Source organism: Oncorhynchus masou, chromosome 27, assembly GCF_036934945.1.
Source record: "Oncorhynchus masou masou isolate Uvic2021 chromosome 27, UVic_Omas_1.1, whole genome shotgun sequence".
In the NCBI taxonomy this organism is placed as follows: Eukaryota; Metazoa; Chordata; class Actinopteri; order Salmoniformes; family Salmonidae; genus Oncorhynchus; species Oncorhynchus masou.
The window spans coordinates 14,775,368-14,796,324 of NC_088238.1; the positions used below are offsets into that span (position 1 = coordinate 14,775,368).

Consider the following 20,957-nt stretch of genomic DNA (forward strand, 5'->3'; position numbering starts at 1 on the left):
ACACATATACACACACAAACAGTAGGTGATGTGTGTGGAGGTAACAGTGGCATCCATTTTAGGGAAACTGCTTCGTTGCAACAACACTACCAATCTTTCTGCCTGAGAAATGTATCCTTCATACAACAGTGCACATGCTAATAGGAACATATTTTAGGGAGTGGACATTTGGGTCTGTGTGTTGAGCTGGCTATGGGTTCACCGTATGGTCATTCAACAGGGTCTCTCCAAACTGAACTCCTGTCACCTTGGGGTGAAGTTGACCCTAGATGCTGATCTTGGATCAGTTTTGCACTTCACCCCAGAGCTCACCTTGGTGGGAAGATTGGGAATATTTGTAAAGTGTCAGCAGAGCTGAAAGTATTGATCTCTCTGCTCAAATCCTCTCTGTGGCTGTGCCAGGGGGCTGAGCTGATCTGTCCCTAAACTTTCCTAATCATGCTCTCTTTCTCACTCTCCCCCTCTCTCCCTCTCTCACTCCTCTCTCTCTTTTCCTCTGTCTCTCTCTCTCTCTTTTCCCCTCTCCCTCACTCTTTTCCTCTCTCTTTTCTCTCTCTCCCTCTTCTGCTCTCTCCAACTCTCTGCCCTCTTCAGCACCTTGGAGACGACCTTCGACAGCACAGTGACCACAGAGGTCAACGGGCGGAGCATCACCAGTCGCTCCGCCCCCATGACCTCCTGGCGCCTCGGCCAATCAGCCCCAAGCCCCCGCCTACAAGCAGGCGACGCCCCTTCTATGCCCAGTACCTACACCACAGTCCCACCACCTCGGACGGGTGCCAGCACAGGTGGCGCCACTGGGCGGTACGGTCACTCGGACTCCTCCCGGTTTGTGTACAGTGCCCCCCTGAGGCGAGCGGCGACGGCAGGGGCGAGAGGGGCCGAGCAGGGGGAGAAGGGAGGAGGGCCGGAGGGGATGCTGGAGATGGACGTGGCAGGGTACATGAGCGACGGAGACATCCTGGGGAAGAACGTCAGGACAGATGACATCACCAGTGGGTAAGCGACTATGCCATCGACAGAATAGAATAGATTCTTTATTGTCCGTTGGTTAGAAGGTAAATGTGTCTTCTGCTTTTCCCAACACCCCCAGACACACACACATTCAGGGTCAATCCTGTTATTGAAGAAAAAAATCACAGTTATTGCCAAGGCCTTCGCGATTCTTCCAAATGGAAGGGTGAGACAGGAGAACATATGAGGGGCGATGAAGTTGTGGCTTTCACACAGCTATTGAGCTGCGACGGGAGGAATTCACCATACATGTACATTCCATACCAACTCTCAATAGTGACACATCGCTCAGTGAGAAAGAAATACCCCAGATCTATTGTACATCACTGTGTTAGCCCTTAACCTTCCTCTGTGAACACTGATAAGTGCTCTTCCCCAAAACCCACATGATCTGTGTCCCAGATGGCACCTTATTCCCATGGCATATTCCCTAGTGCACTACATTTGACCAGGCCTCATAGGGCTCTGGTATAAAGTAGTGCACTATAAAGGAATAGGGTGCCATGTGGAACTCATACCTGCATTAGTTCTCCCATCCTATTTGTTCATGTATGAAATTGATTTATTGAACACCACCCGAACGAACCATCCACATTAACTATGATTAAGTTACTGTAGGGGCCAAACGTATAGCACCGAGGGATGAAAAAGTGATTAGCTGAATTATGATCCTAATTAGCTTAAACCTAATGTGCTTTCATGTCCTATCAGCCTTCTCTGATTACAACCCTGTAAATGTGTGTGCACACACGTGGGCATGCACACACACACACACACACACACTCCCAATAAACACACACACTCACACTCCCGATACACACAGTCGCAAAAACAACCCAGCTTAGTGATGTAGTTTCTTCTTCATAGGTACCTTACAGACGGTGGTCTTCACCTATACTCACGGAACGTCGGTCGCGCCCCTGACCTGAACACAGCGCTAGAGGTCACCCAGAGGGTGGTCAAGGAGGTGCACGGGGACGCAGACAGGTAAGGGCGTGGCTTCATCACAACTATTTGGGTTACTGGTGGAGGAGGGTGCAATTTCCCCAAGCTGATGATCTTGGATCATTATTGCATTTTCTCCACTAATGATTAAGGCTAGGATTGGGGAGGCGAAGCTGATCCTGGATCTGTACCTTTGGGAAACTTTAACATGGAGCGGTACGTGTGTTTCTGGACCACAGCTTGTTCTCCAACCCTATAGACTGCATTGAAACCAATGGGAGAAACTGTGGTTTCTTGATTGAAGAATATGATTAGTTGAGCCAGTTTGTGTTACTGCTTGGGCTGAAGCGAAAGCCTGCTGCATCCACATGGTATGTTGCAGATCAAACACCACAGTTTCTCTCTAATAGCTTTTCATATTAGCACTGATTTTAACGATAGCTGGAAGGTTTTACTAGCAGTGACTGTGATATGTGGTTGTTGAATGCACTGAATGTAAGTCGCTCTGGATAAGAGCGTCTGCTAAATTACCAAGATGCAAATGTAAGACGAGAATGCCCTTCGCCAGAAATGACACGCTCTCCAGTCTCCCAGACAGAGAGAAAGCTGCCGTCGCAAACCGGGCGAAAGAGAAATGTGTCATTGATTTAATTCCGTCCAGCTGTGATTTGATGACATGCTATCATAGAAGCGGGGAGAGAAGTGAGGAGGTGATGTCACAGCGGGGATATGGGGATTCTGAGAAGACTTCAATGAATGTGTCCTTGGAAGTTTGAGAAACGTCTGTACATTGGATGCAGTACTCTGCTGGTTACTCTGTGGACTCCCCAGATTCATTCAATTATCAGACTCCACGGATCTGGAGGCAGAACCTTTTCAAGCTTCTAATAAAATCTTTGGTTTGATAGTATGTTTAATTTCCTATCTGTTCTATTATTATTATTTTTTATGCAGTTGTGGTTCCGACTAAAATGGTAACTGTCATTATTTGACTGAGGCGAACAGGAGGACAGAATAAGAGAAAGGGTCTCAGCAGAGTAAATGTCTTGTTGATTTATCAAATAGGAAGACAAATATTTTGCTTGGTGTGTCTTCCTTTGTGCTCCTAGACTTGATCATCAAACGGTTGTTTTGTATACTGGAGGGTTGGCGGTTCTCTGTAGCAGTCAGAGGAGAGAGTCAGATCATATCTGGGACTTTCCAACCGTCAAAGCGGCCGGTCTGAATACAGTATAACCTCTAGGCTCGTCACGTTAACTCTCATCTCACTGTCAGCCTGTCAGCTTTGATCTGGAGGTGAACTGACTGATAGATCCAAGCTAATCAAACGCGTCAGAAGTCCAGACCACACTGTCCACTGTGCTGTCTTCCCTCATACTCCACTTTCACTCATATCGCCTCCAGACCTGGGTTTATATACTATTTGAAATCATTTAAAATATTTGATCTAAGCTTGATTGAGCTTGCCCTGACATAATAAACCTGATTCTGGCAGGCAAGAGCAAACACTCAAAGTTTTTGAATGATTTCAAATACTATCTGAACCCAGGATCGTCTCCTCCTGCATGTACTACGCTCTATTCACTACCCCCTAACTAATCCATACCTAACTTTAAGATGACAGCGTGACTTTCACTGCAGGACGTAGTTGCATAGTCTGGCACCTCAGGGATAATGGGATATGTAGTCTCTGATCCCATAGACGTGGGAAGGAGGCCAGGTATAGCAGCCGAGATAAGGATCTTTCAGGAGTGAATTACGGAAGGCTGCTTTTTGCCCGGAGGAGGGAGGCTAAATCCCCCTGCTCTAATGCTTCCTTCCTGTCTGCCTCAGGATCTGCATCCTAAATGGCACCCTATTCCCTATATAATACACTACTATTGACCTCATAGGGCTCTGGTCAAAGATACTACACTATATAGGGAATAGGGTGCCATTTGAGATGCATCCAGTGTGTGTCAGTGTGTGATTGTAGTGCCTGACATTTCTCAGTCCTACTGACATCTGATGGGCTCTGGGAAGGAAATTCATTTGGGAGCCTCCCGCTCAACTGAGCTAGGCTCTTGTGCAGTCTCCTCTCTCTCTCTCTCTCTCTCTCTCTCTCTCTCTCTCTCTCTTCTCTTCCTCTTCCTCCGTTACGGATACACTCAAATCATTCTCATCCCAAAACTTTTGGAACACCTTGGAACATGCGGAAGTCCATATTTCCTAAAGCCCCTGCCTAACTTTGCCCTAACTTTCTCTCCTGTCCTCTCGGCATCCAAACGGGTCCGACATGCTGCAGTATCTCTTCTCACGTAGAGAAACTGTGCTCTCTCCCCAACAGGAGCATCTTTACGGAGATGGTTGACTATAGGCTTGTTAGAAGCAATGAAGACTTGCTTTGATGCCTGGTGACCTTTGACCTGGATTCCCACTTGCCTCCTCACTGTGTTTTCACAGTCAAAGGTCCGGTAGTTAGCAGTTTACTGTGTGAAAAACTCCATCCTGAAATTCAGCTTTAAACCAACCAAATCAATTTAACATGTTAAACCAATTTAATTTCTCAATTTAAACTTTTGGGCTTGGTTGTTAAACTTGATGGACTGTTTTCCTGGACCCAGATAAAGCCTCGTACCGGATAAATCAATATAAATATTCTGTAGGGAATCTCCTTTGAAATTGCTTTTAAGTCCAGGAATTGTCTTAATCTGGGTCCAGGAAAACAAACCGGCACTATTCCACCCAAAATGAGCTTCTATCTTGGGACTAGTCTTCCTTTCCATTGGTCACAGCTCCCTGACAAATTACAAGGCCTAATTGAGAAGGTAAACAGGCCCATCCTCAGCCAGAGACAGAGAGATGGAGAGAGAGAGTTTTTTTTGCATAAAGAGCTCCGTTGGGGCTCATTACCTTTCATGGTTATGTCTGCTAACCAACGAGTCCCCTGGCAGCTCTCAAGGCAGCGGTATCCGCAACACTACGGAGGCGACCTAGCTAAATCCATCTAAATTAATACTGATTGGGAATGGTAAGTAACATTTGAAGGAAGAGACCATCTGGTGCGGAAACAGTGTGGATTTGTGTTTGGTGCTAAGGAGTTTTTATTAGTTGTTTTTTTACAGTAGGCTGCCTAACAGTTGGAGTGGATGTGTGCTTGAGTCTATTCAATACTGATGTCATAAATACATATGCCACTAATGCTCAATCGAAAAAGCAATGCATTGTATTTACATGTAGCTGGCTTCAATAGTTGAGCTAGTGATGTGAGGCTCTGGTTTGCTCAGTCGATGATGCCCTCGTCCTTTGTAGAATCATCCGGGTCATCGTGTGAGAGGGTCACGTGGTCTGAGAGGTTCATCTCACTCTGGAGATTTGTCCGCGTCGGTCAGTGTTCTTGTACTAGATTTGAGCATATTTTCAGCTGCAGTCTGATATATGCTAGTTTAGTATGCACTTCATCTTTAGGAGATCAATAGTTCAGAGTTCATACCATGTCATGTGTGGAGCAAGCTCTCACGTTTCCTGGTCTGTAGAGTTGAAATTAGAATTATCCCTTTTCAACGTGGGGGACAAGTCCTCCCGTTATTTGGACCTAAGGTGACTTTTCATCACAGGGGCTTTTATTGAAATGTAGAAAAAGGGTTGGTTCATCATTTCCAACCAATGTCTATTCACTTGGCTGTGGCCGCTGATTGAGCATCAGTTTACTTATGAAAACAATTCTCTCATTTAGACTAAATATCACATTACATCATTTACATCAAATAGTTTAATCTTCACTCATTCATTGTATACAAGAATTAGATGCAAGCCTCAAAACTGAGGAACCTGTATAAACAGAGTTAGGGTAATGTGCTGTATTGTCTTTCATGAGGTCACAAAGATGAAACAAAACGGACCGGGTCGTAGCTGGCTTCTCCACCGACCGTTTCCACATTCTCAAATTCTGGGATGTAGTAGAATTTGGCGGGAGAGTTCCTTTGTTCTACTGCGACCCTCTCACTCCCATATTGCATGGTCAGGGAGACGAGTCTCTGCAAGGAATTTACGACGAAAGTCGTAAAACTGCTCCCCCCCTCCCTAACAGGAGAGGGGGACACTGCTTTACAAAGGGCTCATAACTATGCCAATGGCCTCATAAAGAAGAGTCCTATTGAGATGGCACAGTAGCACTGCCAGTCAATGGCCTCATAAAGATGAGTCCTATTGAGATGGCACAGTAGCACTGCCAGTCAATGGCCTCATAAAGAAGAGTCCTATTGAGATGGCACAGTAGCACTGCCAGTCAATGGCCTCATAAAGATGAGTCCTATTGAGATGGCACAGTAGCACTGCCAGTCAATGGCCTCATAAAGAAGAGTCCTATTGAGATGGCACAGTAGCACTGCCAGTCAATGGCCTCATAAAGAAGAGTCCTATTGAGATGGCACAGTAGCACTGCCAGTCAATGGCCTCATAAAGAAGAGTCCTATTGAGATGGCACAGTAGCACTGCCAGTCAATGGCCTCATAAAGAAGAGTCCTATTGAGATGGCACAGTAGCACTGCCAGTCAATGGCCTCATAAAGAAGAGTCCTATTGAGATGGCACAGTAGCACTGCCAGTCAATGGCCTCATAAAGAAGAGTCCTATTGAGATGACACAGTGCACTGCCAGTCAATGGCCTCATAAAGAAGAGTCCTATTGAGATGGCACAGTAGCACTGCCAGTCAATGGCCTCATAAAGAAGAGTCCTATTGAGATGGCACAGTAGCACTGCCAGTCAATGGCCTCATAAAGAAGAGTCCTATTGAGATGGCACAGTAGCACTGCCAGTCAATGGCCTCATAAAGAAGAGTCCTATTGAGATGGCACAGTAGCACTGCCAGTCAATGGCCTCATAAAGAAGAGTCCTATTGAGATGGCACAGTAGCACTGCCAGTCAATGGCCTCATAAAGAAGAGTCCTATTGAGATGGCACAGTAGCACTGCCAGTCAATGGCCTCATAAAGAAGGGTCCTATTGAGATGGCACAGTAGCACTGCCAGTCAATGGCCTTAAAAAGAAGTATTTAACCTTTGAGATAACAGTAGGCTAGTTGACAACAAGTTCTCATTTAAAGAACCTGAGTCCTATTGAGATGGCACAAGCACTGCAGTTCAACCATACAACAAGACAGAGTTACACATGGAATAAACAAACATACAGTCAATAATACAGTAGAAAGAAAATCTATATACAGTGTGTGCAAATAAGGTAAGATAAGGGAGGTAAGGCAATAAATAGGCCATGGTGGCGAAGTAATTACAATATAGCAATTAAACACTGGAATGGTAGATGTGCAGAAGATGAATGTGCAAGTAGAGATACTGGGGTGCAAAGAGCAAGATAAATAAATACAGTATGGGATGAGTCCTAGTTGGATGGGCTGTTTACAGATGGGCTATTCTATAGGTGCAGTGATCTGTTGAGCTGCTCTGATAGCTGGTGCTTTAACCTTTATTATAAGTCTCCAGCTTCAGTGATTTTTCAGTCATTTACAACTGCAAATCAAATCAAATGTATTTATATAGCCCTTCTTACATCAGCTGATATCTCAAAGTGCTGTACATGAAACCCAACCTAAAACCCCAAACAGCAATAATGCAGGTGTAAAGCACCAGTCATATACAGGTCAGCAAAGAACTGGAAGGAAAGGCTGCCAAAGGAGGAAATGGCTTTGGGGCGACCAGTGAATATACAATTGCAATTAAACACTGGAATGGTGGATGTGCTGCTATGGTGACCAGTGAGATGATATAAGGGGGGAGCTTTAAATAAAGAAACTTGTATGGGACCTGGAGCCAGTGGGATGGGCTGTTTACAGATGGGCTATGAAGCGAGGGCCAGGATATGAGAGCGTACAGGTCGCAGTGGTGGGTAGTATATGGGGCTTTGGTGACAAAACGGATGGCACTGTGATAGACTGCATCCAATTTGTTGAGTAGCGTGTTGGAGGCTATTTTATAAATGACATCGTCGAGGATCGGTAGGATGGTCAGTTATACGAGGGTATGTTTGGCAGCATGAGTGACGGATGCTTTGTTGTGAAATAGAAAGCCGATTCTAGATTTAATTTTGGATTGGAGATGCTTAATGTGAGTCTGGAAGGAGAGTTTACAGACTAAACAGACACCTAGGTATTTGTAGTTGTCCACATATTCTAAGTCAGAACCGTCCTGGGTAGTGATGTTGGACGGGCAGGCAGGTGCAGGCAGTGATCGGTTGAAGAGCATGCATTTAGTTTTACATGCATTTAAGAGCAGTTGGAGGCCACGGAAGGAGTGTGGTATGGCATTGAAGCTTGCCTGGAGGTTAGTTAACACAGTGTCCAAAGAAGGGCCAGAAGTATACAAAATGGTGTTGTCTGCATAGAGGTGGATCAGAGAATCACCAGCAGGAAGAGCGACATCATTGATGTATACAGAGAAGAGAGTCGACCCGAGAATTGAACCCTGTGGCACCCCTATAGAGACTGCCAGAGGTCCGGACAACAGGACCTCCGATTTGACACTCTGAACTCTATCAGAGAAGTAGTTGGTGAACCAGGGAAGGGAATCATTTGTGAAACCAAGGCTGTTGAGTCTGCCAATAAGAATGTGGTGATTGACAGAGTCGAAAGCCTTGGCAAGATCAATGAATACAGCTGCACAGTAATGCCTCTTATCGACAGGCTATTATTAGGGGTTGCAACAATTTCGGCAGATCATTTTAGAAAGAGAGGGTCCAGATTGTTTAGCCTGGCTGATTTGTAGGGGTCCAGATTTTGCAGCTCTTTCAGAACATCAGCTATCTGGATTTTGGTGAAGGAGAAATGGGGGAGGCCTGGGCGAGTTGCTGTGGGGAGTGCAGGGCTGTTGACCAGGGTAGGGGTAGCCAGATGGAAAGCATGGCCAGCCGTAGAAATAATGCTTATTGAAATTCTCAATTATAGTGGATTTATCGGTGGTGACAGTGTTTCCTAGCCTCAGTGCAGTGGGCAGCTGGGAGGAGGTGCTCTTATTCTCCATGGACTTTACAGTGTCCCAGAACTTTTTTGAGGTTGTGCTACAGGATTCAAATTTTTGCTTGAAAAAGCTAGCCTTAGCTTTCCTAACTGTGTATATTGGTTCCTAACTTCCCTGAAAAGTTGCATATCACGGGGGCAATTCGATGCTAATGCAGAACGCCACGGGATGTTTTTTTGCTGGTCAAGGGCAGTCAGATCTGGAGAGAACCAAGGGCAGTATCTGTTCCTGGTTCAACATTTTTTGCAGCGCCAGTCAAGACTCATCCTCCTGTTTCACCAGTATTGAGACGTCTTGCACCGCCAGACAAGACTCATCCTCCTGTTTCACCAGTATTGAGACGTCTTGCACCGCCAGACAAGACTCATCCTCCTGTTTCACCAGTATTGAGACGTCTTGCACCGCCAGACAAGACTCATCCTCCTGTTTCACCAGTATTGAGACGTCTTGCACCGCCAGACAAGACTCATCCTCCTGTTTCACCAGTATTGAGACGTCTTGCACCGCCAGACAAGACTCATCCTCCTGTTTCACCAGTATTGAGACGTCTTGCACCGCCAGTCAAGACTCATCCTCCTGTTTCACCAGTATTGAGACGTCTTGCACCGCAAGACTCATCCTCCTGTTTCACCAGTAGACTCATCCTCCTGTTTCACCAGTATTGAGACGTCTTGCACCGCCAGACAAGACTCATCCTCCTGTTTCACCAGTATTGAGACGTCTTGCACCGCCAGTCAAGACTCATCCTCCTGTTTCACCGTATTGAGACGTCTTGCACCGCCAGACAAGACTCATCCTCCTGTTTCACCAGTATTGAGACGTCTTGCACCGCCAGTCAAGACTCATCCTCCTGTTTCACCAGTATTGAGACGTCTTGCACCGCCAGACAAGACTCATCCTCCTGTTTCACCAGTATTGAGACGTCTTGCACCGCCAGACAAGACTCATCCTCCTGTTTCACCAGTATTGAGACGTCTTGCACCGCCAGACAAGACTCATCCTCCTGTTTCACCAGTATTGAGACGTCTTGCACCGCCAGACAAGACTCATCCTCCTGTTTCACCAGTATTGAGACGTCTTGCACCGCCAGACAAGACTCATCCTCCTGTTTCACCAGTATTGAGACGTCTTGCACCGCCAGACAAGACTCATCCTCCTGTTTCACCAGTATTGAGACGTCTTGCACCGCCAGACAAGACTCATCCTGTTTCACTGTTTCATCCACCAGTATTGAGACGTCTTGCACCGCCACCCTTTAGACCTTTGTTAGCAGCTAGCTGTGTTTATGCCCTGAGGCTGCAGCAAAACTTGCGTCAAAGGAGACCGTCAGAACAAAGCCTCTACTTACTTTCAAGGTGATTCACATGAAAGAGAAAGGTCTTGAGTCAATCCTTGAGCCAAAGTGAAGGAGAATCATTCCAAGCCTTTCTCACCTTCTCTGGGGAGAATTTTGGATTCTGACAAGGTCATTTTATGTACTGGCCTTCAGCATTTGTTATGGAAAATGCAATGGAAGAATGGGTACAAATTTGGTTCTCATGCTGTTACAATCTGAAATTCCACCTCCAGGAACAGATGCCTAAGCAAGTGATGCATTTCCCCCTAGTTATTGTGTCTGCAGTAGACACAATAACTAGTCAAACTGTGGCTCTTCTACATCCACTCTCATGATCTGGCATTATGAAACAGTTGTGACTTCTACTCTGGATAAAAACCCATCTAAAAATAGCCCAACTCATGCATCATAAATGAGTGTGTGCTCATTGCTCTACTGTCAGGCGAGGCCATCGAGGCACAAGCGGGTGTGTTTTGACACGACAGCCCCTGATTCTCAGCACAGGCATGAATAAGTAAAGGGCTCTGCTTTTAGCGTCTCTGTGTCTCTAAGTCTATCCCTCTGCTGCCTACATGGAGCCAGCTAGAAGGCCGGACTGGTGATGGCAGCTGGCTCTGCACTTTCCTGTTTGAAAAGGAAGCTTTGGGGGATTGGTGTGTGTGTGTGTGTGTGTGTGTGTGTGTGTGTGTGTGTGTGTGTGTGTGTGTGTGTGTGTGTGTGTGTGTGTGTGTGTGTGTGTGTGTGTGTGTGTGTGTGTGTGTGTGTGTGTGTGTGTGTGTGTGTGTGTGTGTGCGGCTGCTGTTGTGAAACAGCAGACACACACTGATCCAGACAGGAGGGAGCGGTTGTGGTATCACTTCATGGCTCTGCAGTGCTGACGTAAGCAGTACAGGGGATGGTTTTTGCAGAGTCATTGACAAAGCCAGTTATTATATAAGGGTTGTGCTTCTGGTACAGTTCGTGTGCACTAAAGCAACCACTAAGGGGACCACTTGAAAGGAAAGTGTCCTTGCTCACAACCTGAAGTTGTTATTTGTAGGACTTTCTGTTTTTGCAGTCAGTTCTAAAATTCTTTACTGCATTGTCCTAAACAGTACCTGCTGTGTCAGAAAATGTGCTTTCAAGTAATGTTGGAAGATGTTTCATTGTAGATATCGGTGTCCTGCTGTGTGTGTGCCGTCTCTTAGAAATGGAAATTGCATACACTAATTATCTATTTGTTTACCATGGTTCAGAGTGAAACAATGTTTTACTTTGAAGCTCAGTGTTTCTGGCATTTCTTATGCAATGGTATTGGTCCAAGTTTCTCTGGCATTCCCCATTCAGAAAACTGTATTCATCATTAACCAGAGTAATATTCTCCTGGGGAGGAAGGGCCTGTCATGAACCCATTGACCGTACTAATTAAAGTCTAAATAATTTAGTAGAGTCAATGGTGTAAGGAATGGGCACAGATTGTCACATATATGTATTCTGGTCCTACTGTAGGATGGGGTATCATCTCTCATCAGGATGGGGTATCATCTCTCATCAGGATGGGGTATCATCTCTCATCAGGATGGGGTATCATCTCTCATCGGGATGGGGTATCATCTCTCATCAGGATGGGGTATCATCTCTCATCAGGATGGGGTATCATCTCTCATCAGGATGGGGTATCATCTCTCATCAGGATGGGGTATCATCTCTCATCAGGATGGGGTATCATCTCTCATCAGGATGGGGTATCATCTCATCAGGATGGGGGATGGGGTATCATCTCTCATCAGGATGGGGTATCATCTCTCATCAGGATGGGGTATCATCTCTCATCAGGATGGGGTATCATCTCTCATCAGGATGGGGTATCATCTCTCATCAGGATGGGGTATCATCTCTCATCAGGATGGGGTATCATCTCTCATCAGGATGGGGTATCTCTCATCAGGATCATCTCTCATCAGGATGGGGTATCATCTCTCATCAGGATGGGGGGTATCATCTCTCATCAGGATGGGGTATCATCTCTCATCAGGATGGGGTATCATCTCTCATCAGGATGGGGTATCATCTCTCATCAGGATGGGGTATCATCTCTCATCAGGATGGGGTATCATCTCTCATCAGGATGGGGTATCATCTCTCATCAGGATGGGGTATCATCTCTCATCAGGATGGGGTATCATCTCAGGATGGGGTATCATCAGGATGGGGTATCATCTCTCATCAGGATGGGGTATCATCTCTCATCAGGATGGGGTATCATCTCTCATCAGGATGGGGTATCATCTCTCATCAGGATGGGGTATCATCTCTCATCAGGATGGGGTATCATCTCTCATCAGGATGGGGTATCATCTCTCATCAGGATGGGGTATCATCTCTCATCAGGATGGGGTATCATCTCTCATCAGGATGGGGTATCATCATCAGGATGGGGTATCATCTCTCATCAGGATGGGGTATCATCTCTCATCAGGATCATCTCTCATCAGGATGGGGTATCATCTCTCATCAGGATGGGGTATCATCTCTCATCAGGATGGGGTATCATCTCTCATCAGGATGGGGTATCATCTCTCATCAGGATGGGGTATCATCTCTCATCAGGATCATCTCTCATCAGGATGGGGTATCATCTCTCATCAGGATGGGGTATCATCTCTCATCAGGATGGGATGGGGTATCATCTCTCATCAGGATGGGGTATCATCTCTCATCAGGATGGGGTATCATCTCTCATCAGGATGGGGTATCATCTCTCATCAGGATGGGGTATCATCTCTCATCAGGATGGGGTATCATCTCTCATCAGGATGGATGGATGGGGTGTCATCTCTCATCAGGATGGGGTATCATCTCTCATCAGGATGGGGTATCATCTCTCATCAGGATGGGGTATCATCTCTCATCAGGATGGGGTATCATCTCTCATCAGGATGGGGTATCATCTCTCATCAGGATGGGGTATCATCTCCCATCAGGATGGGGTATCATCTCTCATCAGGATGGGGTATCATCTCCCATCAGTATAGGGCATTCTACTGTATGATATAGGGGTCTATTAGAAAACCTGTGCAAAATATGAATGTTTAAATAGTTTGTCGGTAAGTGTGGCTCAGTTAGTTGAGCACGGCGCTTGCCCTGCCAGGATCATGGGTTTTATCCTGCTGGGCCCACCCATATATAACATGTATGCACACGTAACTGTGGATGAAAGCGTCTGCTAAGTGCCAGTATTCGGCTCAGTTTAGAAGGTCAAGGATTTGTCCGACCCCACCAAGGTGATTGGACTTATGGTAGACGCGAGGTTATTTTGTTGTTTATGCCCACTATCTTTCCCCTCACGTAGGCCGACGGTGTTTATGTGATTCATCCACTAGGCAAAACCCTGACAGGTAGCCTCTCTGTGGCCATATGTCCTCTCCTCTCTCCCAGTAGACACATCAGAGGATCAGTGGTGCGGTCAACCTTGTCTGGCACCAGGGAGGGGGGGTGGACAGGTAGTGTTCCCCCCCAGAGGGCTTCGTATCCTAGGTATCATCCATCCACCTGTCCCTGTGTCTGGCTGGACCCTGTACCCCTCGGATCAGAGACTGAGGGTGAAGGAGGTTGTGGGTAAAGACACATGCTGGGAGGGGCAAGACACGGTTGTCTGCTTCCCTGATGGATGACCGCAAATGATTGCACTGCTGGGTGTGTGTGTGTCCTGTTTCCTGGGGGTGTTGGAGTTATGGGAAGAGGAACATGTGATAGGAGGGATTCATAGTAGAGTGGAATAAGGTTGAGATAAGAGCATCTTAATGTATTTATTTATACTTGTCATAATGTATATCAGGTCATATGTGAAGACATTTTTGGCAGATGTATCAACAGGTAGCATCAACAGGTAGCATCAACAGGTAGCATCAACAGGTAGCATCAACAGGTAGCATCAACAGGTAGCATCAACAGAGAGCAGCAACAGAGACCATAAGCTATACGACATGGTACCATGACAGCTTCTAGTTATCAGCATCGAGTTAACACACACACATACAAACACAGACAAACACACACACACGCACAAACACACACGCACAAACACACACATTCACAAACACACACACACAAAGCGAGGGGGGAACGGGGCGACCCCTTGTTTATTTTGGATGCCAGATCTAGTATATCCAATCTACATCTGAGGAAAGGTGCTCAACAAGGAACAGAAATAGCAATGCATGTGAATTGTGTTCAGTACAGTGAGATAACGTAGCGTAGCAGTTTCCCCATTACCAGAAGCAGCTGCTCTTTCTCGGTTTTGTAATGTTATGGAGACTGGAAAGTTGTAATTAATAACTGGTGTTTGTTGTTTCTCGATGCAGAGCCTAAAATCTGAAAGGAAGAAAGAGAGAGTCGCAGCTTGCCAGAGTTATAATGATTGAGGTGCAGGTGCCTGGGAGATGCCCTTGAGAATGCGGTACAAGCGAGAACATGGAAAAAAAGTTTACATCCTGGGAGTTACAGCTGAGAGACACTGCATACAAAGGCATTGGTTATTTCCAAATGGATAAATGCTGGAGCCAAATGCTCCGGGGTGACTAGGATCAGATTCCGCTCCCCAATCTTAATCTTATTCAAAAGTAGGGGGAAATTCCAAACTGACCCAAGATCAGCGTCTTATGGCAACTTCACCCTACACCGAGCCAAATACTTGTCAAGGATGACACAACACCTCAAGAGACGGTCGAAGTTTGAGGACAAACGAGCTCCACTGAAACAAAGTACATCAACACAGACTAGTGCTGTCACGCCTCATTATTTAGAAAGGCAGGGTATTGACAGGAAGGCAGCTACTCTGTGACTAAATGCTTCAGCTCAGATCGATGCCGAGTCATGAATGATGGCTAATATGGCCACCGCCAAACACAGGGCGGTGACAAAGGATCGTCCCAGTGAGTTTGTCTGGCAACGAGGATTGATTTTCTTGCAGGGTAAAGGTGTCCATATTAGGAAAGAGTCACACATCCATGGATGTGACTCAGACACAACCTCCATGGATGTGGGACTGTCCTAATATGGATACCATACAGGGCTGTGTTTCTCCACCACAGGGATAAACAAACAGAATGATCATTAGCCCAACGACAGATTCCCTATTATAATCAGCTGCTGATGTGTTTGGTGTGTTAAGCAGTGGAGGGCGGACCGAGTTTCTGAAGCTCGAGATTCCTTTTTGTTGATACTATATTGCCGGGTGATTCAGAGAAGTAGGCCAGAGTCAACCACAGAGGGTTGTGGTGGTTGACTGGTAATAGAGGCTTGTTGTTGCCAGCCTTGTTCTGGGAAGTTCTGTGTGATGTGAAATCATGGATCTGAAAGGAACATTACCTGGGATGATTGAATTTCATCTTTTTATAAGAATGAATGAAAGTCACATTATTAATAATTCAATTGACTGCCGCGCTGCCTGGCTCTGTTGTGGATTATACAAATGTAATCATATTAAATGATGCATGCTATTGCATAATTACAGCGATAAAAATTTTATGAGTCTACATGGGCCTCGGTTGTTTCGATCAAAGACGACAATCATGAATTCCGTAAACAAGATCCAGAATTTGCAGAAGACTAGAGATGAAGTTTGAGGATGATCATGGATAGATTGTGTGCTGTCATATTGTAATGCCTAACCTCTAGCTCATTCACCATGAATACTGGAGCACAGTTGAAGAAAATGCATACATGGTAGACTTGTCCATATAGAAATATTGATCTCTAGTTTACACCTAATTATGACTGATCCAATCCTCACACATATTTCCTGGGTGGCCACAGTAAATATGGTTTTTGAATGAATGAATGAATGAATGAATGAATGAATGAATGAATGGAGAATTGGATTTGTCACAAGCGTAAGACACAATAGAGACACACCTCTTTAATCTGGTGCCCCACATAGAGAGGTGGAATACCATTATCCTAGAGAGGATAGGATTCAGGTTGTGCTGTGCCAGTACAGGGGATCAGACCCAGCGTGGGGAGCTGGGGCTGGGAGCTGGGGGCTGGGAGCTGGGAGCTGGGGGCTGGGAGCTGGGAGCTGGGAGCTGGGAGCTGGGAGCTGGGAGCTGGGAGCTGGGGACTGGGAGCTGGGGGCTGGGGGCTGGTGGCAGGAGCCTGAGGTCTCCATCTGGATTCGGGGGAGGGGCTTACAGTGGTAGTGGTGGCGCCAGCAAGCGTGCCACAGAAGGCAGGGGCAGACAGCTGGGTGACCCTTGAGGATGCCAGACGGTGCCAGCCACCCCATTTGAGCCAGGCTGGCTGCCAAGAATTGTGGGAAGCATAAAGTAGTGTCTTTCTGGCTCTTGGGAAGTGAGACAAAGTGATATAGTAGCTGGTGTCTTGTTCCTCTGGAGATGCAGAGCCATTTTATTCATACTGTGACTCCGCCATGTTGTAATCTTCAGCCTTGAGGCAGCAGAACACAGAATAGTCTGTCTGTCTAATCCACACCAGAGAAAGGGTGAGAACTGTGCACGGCATGCTGCTGTCATCTGGACTGGCTGTGTTGTACTGTAGTCTGCAGCTTGTGTTGTTGGACTGAGCTCATGTGGTGTTGTTTTGGTTGGCCCCTGACTGGCACTGCTGGCTGGTAAAAGCCATCTGCACTGCAGCAACGACCAAGCCCTGTCTTGTGCAAACCAAGCCCTGTCTTGTGCAAACCAAGCCCTGTCTTGTGCAAACCAAGCCCTGTCTTGTGCAAACCAAGCCAAGCAGAGGAGCATTGACGTGCCACTGTCTATTTCCCCAAGGCATGTCTCATTCCCAGCATCTGCAAAATAACTATTTAATTGAGTTGAACACTGTTCAATTGGATTCTACTGGCAGTGACAGCCATTATGTTTATCAAATACTTGGTTTTCAAGGCCAAATCTAAAAAATGACATATTGAAACAATGTCAATCACATTGCCCTCTAAAGCCAATGCTCATAATGACTTCCATTTAGTCTCCATCAGACTCATTCTGTGGTCAGGAAACAAGCCTTGGGAATAATGTCTAGAGATTCATCTATATAGACAGCCTGCCTGCCTCACCTATTATATATGAGCTCATTTCCTTTCAAGGCTTTTCAGACAAACAGCACACAGTTTGCTCACTCTTCTTCCAGGAAGGGGTTCTGTTGTTGTCTCTCATCCTGAGGCTACTAGATTCATCCCCCTTTCTCTCCATCCTGCTGCAATTAACCCCTCGTGGTCCAGCGCTGGCTCTTATTGGTCTGCGTGGCGTCTCTTGGCGATTAAGTGAGTGGCGGGCGGATCCTAACGGGAGGGAGGGGAATAGGGGGGAGGAGGGGTTTTGCGGAGCGATGGGGTAGGTGTCCCTCCACTCTCTGTAACTATCCGAGTGCAGTCGTGTCACAGCTAGCTGTACAGCCAGCCAGGGCAGGTGGGCTGGGCTCCTGACTCTAGTTAGGGCGCTATAGTCAGTCAGCCAACCAGGGAAGGAGCCAGGCAGGGAAGGAGAACTTCAGCCAGCCAGTCGGTCCCTGTAACAACAGACAGCCATAATCCATCCATCCTTCCCAGAGAGGTGAGTGGGAGTCAGCTGGCTCCAACGCTTTACCCCCCCCCCCTTCACACACACACACACACACACACACACACACACACACACACACACACACACACACACACACACACACACACACACACACGCTATTGATTGCTGTTTGTTTGGTGTGCTCTCTCAGATCAGTAGGGAATGACTTATACTGATGGGACAGTTTACAGTTTGGCTTTGGCTAAGCTGGATGAGCCTGCTGGTTAAGAGAGAGGGAAAACATTGATTAAGGTCATTTAGCACGGCATGTTTTCTGACGTGTAATTGCGAGAGCCTCGGGGCTCAATAGCATTAGGCTAGGATTACAGGACGGACTAACACGCCTAGAGCACTTTGAAAGCAGTTTCTTTGAAAGCATCCCCATTATGGCGTCGACGTGTGTCTCACAATTCACTTCACCCTACACTGCTCTAAACCGTGTTCAGCCTTTTATTCTCTTTGTTTTGAGGTGGAATGGGTGTCACAGATTGATCCTGAGTGTATTTCATGGTATTAAGCGAATGAGTGTCATGGTATTTCATGGTATTAAGCGAATGGGTGTCATCTCGAAAATGACTGTTTATCTCTTTGGACTTATCGTCTTAACATTTTCATGATTCTTCTGAAGAAACAGTGATGAGGTCCTTGATTGAATGCATACGGTCACTTTCAATTTAGTATTAAAGACAAACCGTTTCTGAAAACCCCTCAGGGCGTACTCCACCTCCCAACAGAGTCTCTGTGGCTGCATTTAGAAGACAAACAGTTCTTTACAAAAGGCGCCAAATGAAAGAACTGTATGGATGAATGTGCTTCTCATTGTGTTGAGAAATGCGGAGGGAACACATCACTGTAGCTCCTTATTGTGGGAGTCTGGGTGATGTGTGAGAGTCTGGGTGATGTGTGGGAGTCTGGGTGATGTGTGAGAGTCTGGGTGATGTGTGGGAGTCTGGGTGATGTGTGGGAGTCTGGGTGATGTGTGAGAGTCTGGGTGATGTGTGGGAGTCTGGGTGATGTGTGGGAGTCTGGGTGATGTGTGGGAGTCTGGGTGATGTGTGGGAGTCTGGGTGATGTGTGGGAGTCTGGGTGATGTGTGGGAGTCTGGGTGATGTGAGAGTCTGGGTGATGTGTGTGTGAGAGTCTGGGTGATGTGTGAGAGTCTGGGTGATGTGTGAGAGTCTGGGTGATGTGTGGGAGTCTGGGTGATGTGTGGGAGTCTGGGTGATGTCTGGGTGATGTGTGAGAGTCTGGGTGATGTGTGAGAGTCTGGGTGATGTGTGGGAGTCTGGGTGATGTGTGAGAGTCTGGGTGATGTGTGAGAGTCTGGGTGATGTGTGAGAGTCTGGGTGATGTCTGGGTGATGTGTGAGAGTCTGGGTGATGTGTGAGTCTGGGTGATGTCTGGGTGATGTGTGAGAGTCTGGGTGATGTGTGGGAGTCTGGGTGATGTCTGGGTGATGTGTGAGAGTCTGGGTGATGTGTGAGAGTTTGGGTCGCTGTTACACAAGAAGTCCTCAGAGAAAGGGTCACATCCTACTGTCGATGCCGGTCACACACACAACACCACAAGGTTCTCTTCTGAAAAGACATCGCTTCCTCCATTCCTCTGTTCGTCTCTGTATTACAGTCTTTACAGTCATCCGTTCTACATGCTGCAAATAGCATTGAAATCGTCTGGGTTTTTTCTCCCTTCGCCGAGCAACACTTACAGTATTGAATATTGCATGAGACTCTGTTTGCATGGATGAGAGGAGCCATTTCATTGCAATCTATGTTTGGAAAGTACGTGCCACAATGCATAGTAGGAAACACAAGCATCAATACTAGACACTGCCGTTGTTATTAAACCTGAGGGAAATCTAGCACGTCAAGAGAAAAGGCTTCTGGGTTTACAGGAAGTTGAACAGAGTCTTCAGTGTGTATTGTGACTTTCCTAAAGTTTATTTTCTGGATATGATATATTGTATACAGTACCAGTCAGTAGTTTGGACACTTTCTTTATTTGTCATATTTTCTACATTGTAGAATAATAGTGAAGACATCAGAACTATGAAGTAACACATATGGAATCATGTAGTAACCAAAAAGTGTTAAACAAATCAACATTTCCACTGGTCTAATGTCCATTGCTCGTGTTTCTTGGCCCAAGCAAGTCTCTTCTTATTATTGGTGTCCTTTAGTTGTGGTTTCTTTGCAGTAATTCGACCATGAAGGACTGATTCACACAGTCTCCTCTGAACAGTTGATGTTGATGTGTTTGTTACTTGAACTCTGTGAAGCATTTATTTGGGCTGCAATCTGAGGTGCAGTTAACTCTAATGAACATATCCTCTGCAGCAGAGGTAACTCTGGGTCTCCCTTTCCTGTGGCGGTCCTCATGAGAGCCAGTTTCATCATAGCGCTTGATGGTTTTTGAGATTGCAGTTGAAGAAACTTTCAAAGTTCTTGACATTTTCCGTATTGACTGACATTCATGTCTTAAAGTAATGATGGACTGTCGTTTATCTTTGCTTATTTAAGCTGTTCTTGCCATAATACGGACTTGGAGCAAATAGTCCATAGTATGGACTTTTACCAAATAGGGCTATCTTCTGCATTGGCTCAAACGCATTAAGTTAATTTAACGCATTGTTAACTTTTAAGAAGGCACACCTGTTAATTGAAATGCATTCCAGGTGACTACCTCATGAATCTGTTTTTTTAGAATGCCAAGAGTGTGCAAAGTTGTCATCAAGGCAAGGGTGGCTTTGAAGAATCTCAAATATAAAATATATTTTGATTTGTTTAACACTTTTTTGGTTACTACATGATTCCATATGTTTTATTTGATAGTTTTGATGTCTTATCTAGTTTTCTACAATGTAAAAATGAATAAAAAAAACAGAATGAGTAGGTGTGTCCAAATGTTTGACTGGTACTGTACATGATATACAGAAGGGGGAATCAACATGCTCTACATCTAGCAACATATCGAGACACACAGCGGGACTTACACGTTGTTGTTTATTAAAGAGCTTGTGACTCAAACACCTATACTGTTAGTGTTGACATAGCTTCAGGGCTATGAAATGGTTATTGGTCATAGCTGTGAGCTCTGT

General features: G+C 46.0%; 1 protein-coding gene across 7 annotated transcripts in view; it reads left to right on the plus strand.

Moving 5' to 3' along the window:
* The window catches only part of nav3 (neuron navigator 3), a 105,350-nt gene that overhangs the window by 26,134 nt on the left and 58,259 nt on the right, over positions 1-20,957 (plus strand). For all 7 annotated transcript variants that reach the window (XM_064939291.1, XM_064939292.1, XM_064939293.1 and 4 more), the window contains exons 4-5: positions 595-999; positions 1,882-2,001. In XM_064939291.1, the coding sequence (XP_064795363.1) occupies positions 595-999; positions 1,882-2,001 (525 nt within the window). The remainder of the gene's footprint in view (positions 1-594; positions 1,000-1,881; positions 2,002-20,957) is intronic.